This window comes from Gekko japonicus, unplaced genomic scaffold, assembly GCF_001447785.1.
Source record: "Gekko japonicus isolate JY-2015 unplaced genomic scaffold, Gekko_japonicus_V1.1 scaffold244, whole genome shotgun sequence".
NCBI lineage: Eukaryota > Metazoa > Chordata > Lepidosauria > Squamata > Gekkonidae > Gekko > Gekko japonicus.
The window spans coordinates 68,060-80,977 of record NW_015165838.1 but is presented as its reverse complement, the minus strand read 5'-3'; the positions used below and the strand labels follow the sequence as shown (position 1 = coordinate 80,977).

Genomic DNA, 12,918 nt, shown 5'->3' with positions numbered 1-12,918 from the left:
CCGTGGCCCCACCCCCAGTGTGCCCGGCGGCGTCATGCCACTTCTGGGTGATGTGCACGTCGGGGTGGGGTTCCCCCCGAGGCCTGATCCGCCGCCGGCGGGGACCGGGCCTCTGGGGCAGGGTTTTCCCCACCCCCCGGGGGGACTTGGCAAGCCTAGGTGGGCGGGATAGAAGTCAAAATAAATAAATAAATAATATATAAGATGCTGCTGAACTCAAATCTAGCTCTGCAGAAGGCACAGTTATCATAAGTGATTTAGATATAACCTAAGTGCTTTTCTTGGTTACCTTGAAAAATGTTTTATCACCACATGTGATCCCCTTCATGTGTCTTCTTAGATGTAAGTGGACTCTTTTATTTGGGTTTGGGACACCCGCCCAGAACAGTGACCAGTATGGGAGAATTTAAGCTTAATGTCAGGGGGAAACCTCTTCCCCAGCTTGGAAAAGTGACACATTTCGTGCTTAGGGGAAGTAAAATGTGTGGTTTTGCAATGTTTGCCAGGATAGTGGGTAGCCAAGCTCAAAGTGCCTGTTTTAGGCTACAATAACCATGGAACAACCAAATGTTTTTCAAAACGTTTAGATTTTAAGGAAATGCAGGGTCCCAGGAATTTAAGGGCATGTAAGCATAAGGATAATGGAACGTTTGTGTCCAGAAGGATGTGCGTCTGAGGAGTTAAAGGTAGAGGAGAAAGAGCAAGCAGAGCTGCCAGCTGAGGAAAATTTCTGCCCTGGGAAGTGGCCACAAAGAGGAGGGAGGGGAGCAGGGGAAATTAAAGAAGATGAAAGGAGAGAGAGGAAGCATTTTGAGAGAAAAGAAATGAAAGGTCCAGCAAAAGAGAACAGATCTACCTATTCACAGTCTGCTGAGCTGGGTCCATTTAAACCAAGGCTGATGATCCAGAAATTAATACTTAAGCGCGCTCTAATTGCACACATGAAGTCTGTCATGGGGTAAGCCAATGGAATTACTCTGAGGATAGTGCTTATGCCTGAGGATAAAATGGTAGAGTAATAGGGGACTTAAGCAGAGCTCCTAAAGAAAGTAATGAAAAGTAAGGCAGTGGAGGGTTGCTGTTTTGTCGCAAGGAGATATCGCAGTGTTCCAAAAGAAAAACAAAGCTGACAGTTGCTGAGTGAGTGGAGGGGTGAGGCTACCAAACGTCTGGCTGGCAGAGAAGCAATAGCTGTAAGAGCCAGCACAAAAGGATTATCAAAGAAATCACTGGGAAAATAAATAAATTCAGGGTGAACCCAGGGTGAACATCTTTGGTTGGTTCTGATAGGATTTGGGGAGGGGGAATGTTTGCAGGAGGGCAACAAAAAGTGATTGCACACAGGTCAGGGAATATCCTTGGTGAACAAAAGCTCCAGAGTGGAGAGGCTACCCAAACCTGAAGCAGGATGGTAGGAGACATTCAGGCAAGATCTGTAAGAATTATCAACAGCTACATTCAAATCCAGTAGGACTTTAGAGATAAACAAGATTTTGGGCAACAAAAAGTGATTGCACACAGGTCAAGGAATATCCTGGGTGAACAAAAGCTCTAGGGTGGAGAGGCTACCCAAACCTGAAGCAGGCTGGTAGGAGACATTCAGGCAAGATCTGTAAGAATTATCAACAGCTACATTCAAATCCAGTAGGACTTTAGAGATAAACAAGATTTTGGGGTATACGCTTTCAAGAGTCAAAGTTCCCTTCATCCGAATTATCAAGCCCATGTGGTGGCTTGATAGTAATCTGATTTTGCAATCGGGAGGATTTGCATTTGCTGATGAGATCAAATTGGTAGACCAAGGGGGGCATCCAGCTTTCCAAGCCCTCATAGCAACAAATAGACATGCAGACACCCCCATCAGGGGCCCCTGAGGTGTTGGCCACTCCTAACTGTAATGTAAGCGAACTCCATAGCTTGATTGAGGAGAGCCATGACCTCACTGTCTCCAAAATGATACATTGCTAACTCCTAAAATGGCTGCCAAGATGTGAGTTGATTCAAGATGGAGTTGGGCTGACAGCACAAGTCTAGGAAAGGGATCCGTGATAGCAATGTGCTATACTATATTGTATTTTATATACTTTGATACGTTTAATCGTGGACTTTGGATAGTGTCTCTCCAAAGCCCATTGGACAGGCTGCACAATTCTCATTTCTGCTATATATAGCATAGTTGGTTTAGGTTTGTTTTTATTTTAAAGAATTGGTATTAGAGGCTATAAGAAAAGCACTTTCTCTGCCCAATGTCAATAATGGATAAGCTGCCAACTGCTACTAGAGCAGCAGTGGGCAGAATGCTGCTCAGGAGTGATGAGCCACTCTCCAAGCAATTAAAAGTAGCTTTCTGACCCTCCAACAATGCTGCTGTAGTCTGTTTCTTATCCTTCCCTTTAAAGCTATCACAGGAGTTTCTCTCTTTGTGTAAAGAAGGAGGAGACATATGCATTTTCTGTTTTGGATTGGAAAATGACAGCACCCTTTCTCACCCACCTCTCCTCCTCCTCCTTCAAATGCACACAGGTACCCTTGCTATGGGCAGGAGAGGAGTGTGCTATTGGCACTTCTCCCACTGCATTGCTATTTACCTTTTCCAGGGAGAACACAGAGGTACCAGTATGATTGTTCCCCTTCAGGGAAAAGTTACAGTTGTGATAATAGTGGTAAATTGCTTGGGAAAACAGCAGAAGAAGGGATTCCCCACCCAAGCACTGCAGATCTTCTCTGAAATATTGCATTTTTTGTACAAGCTGCAATCTTGTAATTGGCTCCACCCATGGAGTGGCCATTTTGTAACTGGTAGCTTCCAAGGCTCATAGCCAAGCCCGCACGCGGGGAGGGCGGGGTATAAGTGGAAATAAATAAATAAATAAATAAATAAATAAAAAGAGTAGCTCCCAGAAACATAAAGTCTGCCCTACCCTGTACTAGAGCAAAGCTTAGAATGAGAGATTAGTTCAAGAAGAATGAAATAGAAAGCATTGTAGATCAGAACAAGGAAATCAGAGGTTACACCTATTCAAATGGGTAATTAGAGTCAAGATATGCAGTTATGTATCCAACAGTGCAGTTCTGAGAACTTTATTGAACTTAAGTCTTCTGTTTGTGTATGTGTGATTTCTAATGATTTCTCCCTCTCACTGCAGACCCCCACTCTGATACTGATGTCACCGGGGCTTTTTTTGTAGAAAAAGTCCAGCAGGAACTCAATAGCATATTAGGCCACACCCCTGACAGCACAGCTCATTATCATGTTAGGCCACACCCCTATGCCTTCCCTTGGCTTGCCTGGGTGCCCCGTGGCTGCAGGGGGCCCGGGCAAGCCTCCCCTTGTAGGGAAGGCAAGGCAGTTAAAACATTTAAATGCCTCCCTGATCCTTCCAGGGCCACCCTGGCCCACCAACCTCAGAGTCGTGGGGGGGGTCACTCTCTAGGCCTTCCCTCTGTATCCACGCACACAGAGAAACCTGTAGTGGGTGTGGCCAACTCTGAAGCCAGCCGGAACTTCGTTCCTGTGCGTTCCTGCCAAAAAATAGCCCTGGATGTCACCCCCAGGAAGAAATGCATGGGGGGGCTCAAAGGTGTGGGGTGGAAGGAGGAAGCGGGAAATTCTTGCTATGCAAGTTCACAGATTGTTTCATACAACTTAGTAACTATGGCAGATGAGATTCAAAAAGTCAGCTATAAAAGGTGTGTGATGGTTCTTCTAAATACAATCCCCAGACACACCGCTTTACATTGAACAGACGTATGGAGGATGCTAATTGAACATTTCTTTTCTGGAGGAAAAAAAGTTGTTGCTCTGAATATGGAAACCAGCCATATTGTTTCTGACTGTAAGAAGTGTTACACATTCAAGGGACCACTGTATATGCACCTGAAGCTTCTGTTATGGTTTCTGTCAAATAGGGTTGCCAGGTCCTCCCAGCAATCGTTGGGGATGGGAGGGGGGTAAGGTTGGCAGATCCAAGTTGGGAATCTCCTGGAGATTTGAGGATGGACCCTGGAGAGGACAGGGGCCTCAGTGGGGTACAATGCCATAAAGGTCACCCTCCAAAGCATCCATTTTCTCCACGGGAACTGATCACTGTAATCTGGAGGTGAGCTGTAATTCCATGGGATCTCAGATCCCTCCTGGGGGCTGGAATCCCTACTGCCAAAGTGGATCCCATTGTGGAAGAGAGATGATGCTGTTCAGTTTAAAATTAAGCTTGTCTCTTCAGTAGTGGCTGTGGTAGAAACAGCTCCCCAAACAGTATTTCTTTGGATATGCTGGAAGTGACCGTTGGATTTTTCAGTGTAACTCAATTTGATTGAACACCAGACTACTTTTGATAAAGTGAGAACCCTGCAACGGTTTGTTCTACTAGTACTTTCAGCATTAAACTACCAGTGAAGTAGATAGTGTGGCCACAGTTAGGTCTCCTCTTGTGCTTCTATATGTACAACTTCTACTTTTAAAATTGGCATTTTAAGTTATGTGCGCACGCACCGCATTGAAGTCACAGGGAAGTGACGTCATGACACCAGGCACGCTGGGCACGCCCCCAGCATGCCCGGCGTCATAACGTCACTTCCCTGTGACGTGCACGCTGGGGCGGGGTTCCCCCCGGGGCCTGATTCCCTGGCATCGGGGAATGGGCCTCTGGGGCGGGGGGATTTCCGCCCCTGGAGGGGACTTGGCAGCCCTAGTTATGAAATGTTATCATATGTGTTTAAATAATTTCCTGAGTGTGTTTGAGATATCCACATTATAATTTTTTAATGCTGGTGAGGTCCTGAACCTAGTTTCAATATCTTATTAACTCATTTAAAATTATGGGTTCTTGACACTAAAAGCTTAATTGTCAAAGAGTGCTGCCTTAAAAATGTTAGGTGACAACATCATGTTCTTCATTTTAAAAGGACACTGCTGTGGGCTGCATATGCTGAGCCATCTGTCGTCCCCCCCCCTTTAATTGAGTAATAATAAATTAATGTTTCATACTATCTCCTTAACACTGTGTAAGAAAGCATTGTGCCAAATAGCACTGCCCAATACGTATTCTTTGGCTAAGTGGCAAGAGGATATATGTGTGCTTTTTCTTCTTTCTGTTTTTCTGCATTTCCACTTTAGTTCTAAATCATGATTGCATACCAGCAATAGAGAAACCTGCAGTTTCAGATTATGGCGGTATTTCACCTGAATGGTTACAAGGTAGAAACTGTGGTGTTGAGACAGTGTAACTATGATTTTTGTATTGCTTTTAAACAGAGAAAATGGGGTAGAAGACAAATACAAACACATAATGCAGTATCTACAAAGTGTTGCAGAAGGGGGAGGCATTAAAGGCTAGTGCCAGACAAAACTAATATTTCATTGATAAAGCACCCACATAATTACAGTGTGGCATTGTTAGTGGAGAGAACACAGAGCTTTTGTGACTCAGAGGAAAGTCAGTTTGCTGGATAAAGAGAGGTTGATAAATTCTTATAGAAGTAAATTTTCTGTCTTACAAAAACAAATTATAAAAATAGGGCATTTCAAGTTCATTTAAAACAGAGCGCTCCCTTGAAATTAAGTATATTATTATTATTCATTGCTTCCATTAAATGATGATGTCTTTATAAGGTTTACCATATTGTTTAGTCCCAGTAAAGGCCTATTTTAATGTAATCAAACAGGTAGAAGACTTACGACACTCCTAGGCTCTTCCTTGTGATTTCCTTTACCTGCATTTTTAACATAATAGCTATCAATCAAGACAAGTCTGTTATCTCTGTTGAACCTGTCTCACGTTCTGATTTTATAAAGACAGATAGAGATAAATGTAGGTCAAGTGGTGATGAGGAGGAAGACTCTACAAGATGAAATTTGTACAGAGCTCTTCACCATGATTCATTGTTCTGTCCTGTCCTTTTTAGTATTTATGAATGCTTTTAGATTTTGTGCTAACGGTATGTTGATGGCACCAGCTGTTATATCTCTGAATATGCCTTCAGATGTAGTGGCCTCTGTACTGAACCAGTGCATGGCAGCTGTGATCCAGTGGCTGAGAGAGAACAAGCTGACACAAAATCCTGATAACACAGAAATAATGCTGATCAGTAAGGATGAAGTTTTGGATAGGGGGGCACATTACCTACTCACAGATAGTCTCAACTCAGGAGTTCTTTTGGATACCACCTTTGTGTTTGTGAATACTTTTGTGGTTGGCATGGAAAATTTCTTGAGTCGTCTGATTTAGCTACTGTAATCCATGCTCACTGGAGAAGACCCTGATGCTGGGAAAGATTGAAGGTCAAAGAAGACGGGGACGGCAAAGGATGAGATGGTTAGACAGTGTCATAGATGCAACGAACATGAAGTTGAGCAAATTTCAGAGGACGCCGGAAGACCTGGCGTGATCTGGTTCATGGGGTCGCGAAGAGTCGACTCGACTGTGCGACTGAACAACAACAACAATCCATGCTGCAATAACTTTGAGACTTGACTACTTTAATAGTGCTATTTCTATTAATTTGTTTTTGCAGATTCCTGTACTTCTCAACTTGAGTCAAGACCCTGATGTCAACTTACCTGTGAAGCCTCTGGTCTTTTCATTGGCCATGGGTGCTTGTCTTGGAGGTAAGAGATAACAATATTATGTATTTCAATGGCTCCTTTGGAAGTCTACATCAATAATTGTAGCGGAAAGTGCCATATTAAAACATATAGACTGTAGTAGACTTTCTAAACTATATCCATTTGTAAAGTAAAGGTAAAGGTTTCCCTTGCTTGAAAGCCAGTCGAATCCAATTCTAGGGTGCGGTGCTCATCTCTGTTTCCAAGCCAAAGAGCCAGTGCTGTCCAAAGATGTTTCCATGGTCACGTGGCCAGCATGACTAGATACTGAGGCACACAGAACACTGTTACCTTTCCACCAAAGTGGTACCTGTTTATCTACTTGCAATTTCTTGCTTTCGAACTGCTAGGTTGGCAGAAGCTGGGGCCAGAGACGGGAGCTCATTCCGTCATGTGGCACTCAAGTAAACTGCTGAACTACCAACCTTCTGGTCTGCAGTTCCACATCTTAACCACTGAGCCACCACAGCCCCTATCTAAAAGAACAGGCTAAATCTTTTTTCAGATTCATGGAGCAGGTATATATAGACTTGAGTAGGATTCTGAGTATACCTGTTTAGGAGTGCACTGTTGGATTACTAAAATATTAGAATTAAATTATTAACAAAAGAGACAACTGTGCCACAGAAGTTATATAGCTGTTACCCAAATATTTTAAATATTTTGGTTTATTCTTTGGTTTTGGATCTAGTATAATGTTATGGTTAAAAGCATGAGCTGTGACCAGGAAAGACTGATTCACATAACATATTCATCTAGCATTGGTCTAAAATAGGATGGGAGACTGGACGGAGTAGAGACTTAACCCAAATGGTATCCTATGACTCTGTGATATCCGTTTCAACTGCATAACTGAAAGATGTCACCATAGAGTAAGAGTTGTGCAACAGTGGAATCAGCTGCCTAGGGAGGTGGTAAGCTCCCCCCCACAGGCAGCCTTTAAGCAGTAGCTGGACAAACACTTGTCAGGGATCTTCTAGGAGTTATGCTGCTAGAATGTGGCAGTGTCATGGGATGATATCCCCCCATTCCCCCCTGCCACCTTATTGAGCCGGCAGGGCACCACGGCTGAAGTTGAGAGGCTGACTGCCAAAGTTGTTGACCTGGCTTCTGTATTTTAGTCACAGACTTATTGCGTGGTCTTAGGCAAGCCATTGTCTGTGCAATAGGGCTGCTTCTCAGCCATGTTATTTTTCACACATGTTTCTGTTTCCTGTCTTATTCCCTGCTAAGTTTTCTTGTGCCATTGCTCATCTTATTATGTTCTGACCCTGGCAGGAGCTGATTTCTCTGGTGTTTTGAGATCTGGAAATATGATGTTGTCTGTTTGTGTTGATGAATTGCTTGAAATTGCTTCAACTCAGTGGATATTTCTAACTCAACATTTTGCTTCTTGTGAACCCTTAATCTCACTGTTCTGCCATGTGATCAGCCTACTGCTAAGATTCTTGGGCACATGCTACAGTCCCAGCTGAGTGCACAATACAGTATATGGTTAAACCATAGAGTTTTGGGTGAATCCTTGAGAGTCACATGCCAGTGCTATGTTGTTAGAAATCAACCATTAAATTAAAAGGAACTGGCTGTTGTTCCACGATGCCATATTTGTCAATGTGGTTGATTTTCACCTGCTACTAAAACACCTTGATGCTGTGAAGATACTCAGACCAGTTCTTTCTTTTCCTTTCCATATTGCTGCTGGGTCAATAGAAAAAATGGCTGCACTGGGCCATAACTTGATGTTAGTTGGGCAGCCTCTTGGGACTGTTGTGTAGAATGATTTATCTTACCATCTGGACATTTACAAAATCGAAGAGGCAGTACACATAGGGTTGCCAGCCCTAGCTGGTATGCTGGTGGGAGAATGTGGGGGGCAGGTACAAGCTATTCGGTAATGTTGTGTGCTGTCAGTCCTGATCCAAATCCAGCAGTGGCATCATTGCTTCAGGACAATGCTCCTAGAGCATTGTGATAACTCAATGATGTCTCTTCTGGCTTCATGTTAGAAATTACATTGCACATTGGCGCAGTGCCAAATATCCATCCCCCCTGCCACATTGTTGAGCAGCAGGAGGAAATGGAGGTGCCCCCTAAGTACACATCACCAGATTTCAATTTTTTTAAAACTTTGGAATGCTTTCTCATAAAAATTAACCGAAAATGCTTCAGTGGTGTAAACGAAAAGTTTAACAAAATCTTACTGAAGAAAGAAATGTTACTATTATTGTGTACTTGAGGTTTTTTTTTTTTAAAAAAATAATCATTGTTTTATTTACATTGTAAGTCACCATGAGTTCTACAAAATAGGAAGGTGGCTAATACATGTTTTAAATAATGAAATAATATAACAGTGAGGCTAAAGATAATCCAAGACACATTCATAGATTTCACATAGCAAGTATATCAGTGAACCTATTCAAGGTCAGCTTTTATGGTCAAATTCCCTCACAATAGCTGTCCCACAAGCAAAGACTCAGCAGGTATTAATGCAGTTGTTAAATGCACATAATCATGCCTAGGAACATAGATGGTACCTCAAAAACATTTACATAGAGCCCCCCTGACCTGGGTTGCCCAGTCAAGCCCGATCTCATTAGATCTCGGAAGCTAAGCAAGGCTGACCCTGGCAGGTATTTGGATGGGAGACCTCCAAAGAATGCCAGGGCTGGGAGGCAGAGGCAGGCTGTCAAGCCACTTCTCTGAACATCCTCCGTGTCCCAGTAGCAGCCGCCAGAGGTCGCCATGACTTCCAGGCATGAGTGCGCGCGCGCACAGACACTTATGCAAAAATACCGCCACAAAAGAATGTTTACATAGAGCCAATTGCAAGTATAACCTCAGCCAGAAGAGTGAGATTTTTAAAATTTATTCCTGAAAAGTCGTAATCTATTTGGTTTGTTGGGTCTCACTCCTGGTGTTTTTGATTAGGGGACTTACATCTTACCAGATTTATTATTCAATAAGTCTCACAAAACAGTGTTGAGGTTTTATTTGCAATTTACAAAAACAACGTGGAACAGCCATCTGGCCTCTTTTTAAATTCATCTTTACGCTGATTATTCTGTTCTATATTCCACAAATATTGACTATGAATAAATTACAGCAAACAAAACTTGCTAAGAAAAAACAATCAACCTGAGATACTTATTTGTTGTTGTTGCCCAATCAAGAAGTACAACTCTCTGCTAGTAGTTTGTAGTTAGGGATGCTATTTGAAGTATTATCCCTGAATATTAATGATATAAAGATGCTTGCAGTTTTTTGTTTATTACTACCACCCTTTTAATTTTGATGCTTCTCCTGCACTGCTGCATGTCTGACAGATAGCAAGAAGCTCTGAGAACAGAGGAGCCATTTAAAAATGCCCCCTCCTCTTTGTTCCGCTCACTGAGCCCCTGCTAACCACCTTGGCTTCCATCAGCCGCCGTGGCAGTCATTGTGCAAATAAAGCCTGTGCATTATCACCTCAGGAGGCTTGGCATTTGTTTGTTACTTTGTTTTTCTTCATGTGCCTAGTCCTATTTTGATAGAAAACCAAACCCTTATTGGGCCGGCTTTTCAGCCACTTACGCCAAAGAAGACAGCTGCAATCCAGAAGTTAAGTTTCCTCTTGAGGGAAGCACACATTAAATGTGCTGGGTTGCATTTGTGAAATTACTTCCTTTGTCAAACAAGCAAAATATTGCCTCATTTGTATGTATTATAAACACTGTTGCCTAATCAATGAAATAAATGTCTCCTGCCTTGTTAATGAAATCCAAGGAGGTGTTTTGTTGCGGTTCCAGGTACTGAAGTGCCTGTTCCTGATTCATGATGAGAAAACTCCTTTACCTTACTTTATGGAGAAGCCTGCTTCTTTCTTGAATTGGGTCAATTTAATTACTCAGGCCACAGCTCAAATGACTTGTGTCATTTTAAAATTAGGTAGGGACTTTGCGACTGGGGACTTCTTAGGAGGCAAGTACAATTGCCGGGAGATGCACGAGCTCTTTGCTGGGCCAGTGCAGATAATGACCAGAATTTGGGAACTGGAGCAGGTGCAGATTGCTTCCACTTTCAGATCCTTCAGGTGGGTTTCTGTCTGTTCTTCTGTTCTATAATTCTGATACACACATGTTTGTTGGTAAAACGCTGCACAAGAAATATGTGCATGCATAGATGATTGCAGAAAGATTTTTTTCCTTTTTATTGAAGTACTCCTGTACACTGGCAGATCATACACACTTCGATACATTGTTACATACAGAGTACATTTTTGTAGTTTGAGCAGTGTGAGTATGTGTAGTGTAGTATGAATGGGAATATAGATTTTATAGATTTTTCTCCTAAGTAAGATTTTATTAGGATGGGATGAAGGCCTACTAAGTAGTAGGACATTCTCTTGTAGGTTAGATTGATTTTCTAGCTGATGTTAGCAGACAAGAAAACAACATTCTTTTGGTATAGAAGATAGAGTTCATGGTTTTTAATTGTTTAGGGTAAAACTTTGCAGTGTCTGGGTCAAAAAGGATTTTAGCTTCATATCAGAAAAAAACCCACCTTTGTTTAGGTATAAAGAATCCTTGGCCAATATTATTCAGGTTAGGTTAACTAAACACTTAAGATATGATGTAGGCACCCCTTTCTTCACATTTGACCAATAAATGGACTATTACTCAAATGATGTATTTTTCTTTGTAACCAATTATGCTTTTTTTGAATGTTATCTTCCTGACCAGTGTTCCCTCTAAGCTGTGGAATCTTGTGAGCAAAAATTCTATGTTCTGAGCTACTGGCATTAAAGTTGTGAGCGAGCGATTTGGTGACTGCAGAAATTAGTTCGCTCTGGAGCCATCCTTCCTGAGCTAAGACAAAACTCTGTGAGCTGGAGGCTAAAAAACTGTGAGCTAGCTCACACTAACTCAGCTTAGAGGGAACACTGTTCGTGACTATGTCATTTCAAGTATAACATTTCATGAACTTCCCTGATTGTGTTCAGAAAGCAGTCAATTTTTGATAGGCTGGTTTGGCCAGGCTGTTTTCAGGTGTCTTGATTGCAATTAAGACACAAAGACCTTCCTCCCCATTTTGACTTCATTTTTTTTAACTGGGAATCTATTTGTATAACAGTAGCACATTAGGTACATGCCTGGGTAGTCTTTTTGGAAGTCACAAGATCAGTGATACCTTTCACACAAACTCAGTTCTGTACCTAAAGCAAGGTATCCTCCATCCTTTTCAGCATCCTCACTGCAGTCTCCTGTCCAGAAATCCAGTAGTTTTAGTTATAGCTCAGCATGGCTTTAGCTGAAAGAGCCAACTCATTGGCCTAGATGCAGTTATCTCAGCTAGATCATGCATTTTGAATAGGTCAGGCTTCACTTCTTTTGAACAAGCTAGCGTTTCTCTAATTGATCCCTCAAATTCTTAGGAAAACAATGGGCAGAATGCTTTAACTTGAGATACCATTTTTTTCAGTTTACAATAAAGAAATGTTCACATTCTTGACAGAAGTTGCAGAGGTGGGAGAAAAAAACCCAAGTTGAATTTAATCAGTTTTCAATTACTACTGGGATTAGTGCCATTCAGAAACTGTCAGACTTTTCTCAAGTACAGCCTGCCATGGCTAACCTTTTGTTGGCCACTGTTGTGGGAATGCAACTGCAGCACTTGTCAGTGTAAACTAACCCTATGTAAAGTGTTACCTGCACCTGTTCCCACCCCCTTTAGGTTCGTAATGGTCTGGTGAGTGCCGCTTACCAAGGCGGGGGTAGAATGTTAAAAGTTAGCTGAATGCAACACAAGGTTATTTAAACAATAAAATTATTAGACTTATCAAGGCTAAAAGACAAACAAGCTAAAATGCGGCTTTTTAGAGCCGCAACAAAAGAGAAGCGCGGCGGCGGGATCAGACAGATCCCCCGAGCTGCCACACAGATGCCGGGGGAAGCCACAGACAGGAGAGGAGGAGAACCTGGCATGCATGCGCAGTTCAACAGGCCCTCGGATGCTGCAGGGAGACGGGCGCATCGGCGATCAGATGCCTGCCCATGCTGCGCGTCAACCAGTAGGTAGTACTGTTTTGGTGCTACCTTTTTGATGCATGGTTTCGCCCGGAAGGGACGGATCGGGGATGGGTGCGCTCTGCTTCCCAGATGTTGCGGTATGATTGCGCCCGCTTGATGTGCCCCTGATCCATCCCTCTCCCATGGCAAATCCTCCTGTGTGACCGGGGCCAAGGAATACAAAACAGTGTATTTACTTCCTAAAAAAAGATAGTCAGTGGTTAAATATACAGAACAAAGATTTCCCCATGCACAGAAGCTTCTGGACTG

The 12,918-nt window shown here is 42.7% G+C and overlaps 1 protein-coding gene across 1 annotated transcript in view; it reads left to right on the top strand.

Annotated features, from left to right (window-relative positions):
• The window catches only part of OCA2 (OCA2 melanosomal transmembrane protein), a 205,010-nt gene that overhangs the window by 156,886 nt on the left and 35,206 nt on the right, over positions 1 to 12,918 (top strand). The window contains exons 22-25 of the mRNA XM_015410957.1: positions 272 to 328; positions 3,385 to 3,394; positions 6,514 to 6,607; positions 10,529 to 10,673. Of these exons, the coding sequence (XP_015266443.1) occupies positions 272 to 328; positions 3,385 to 3,394; positions 6,514 to 6,607; positions 10,529 to 10,673 (306 nt within the window). The remainder of the gene's footprint in view (positions 1 to 271; positions 329 to 3,384; positions 3,395 to 6,513; positions 6,608 to 10,528; positions 10,674 to 12,918) is intronic.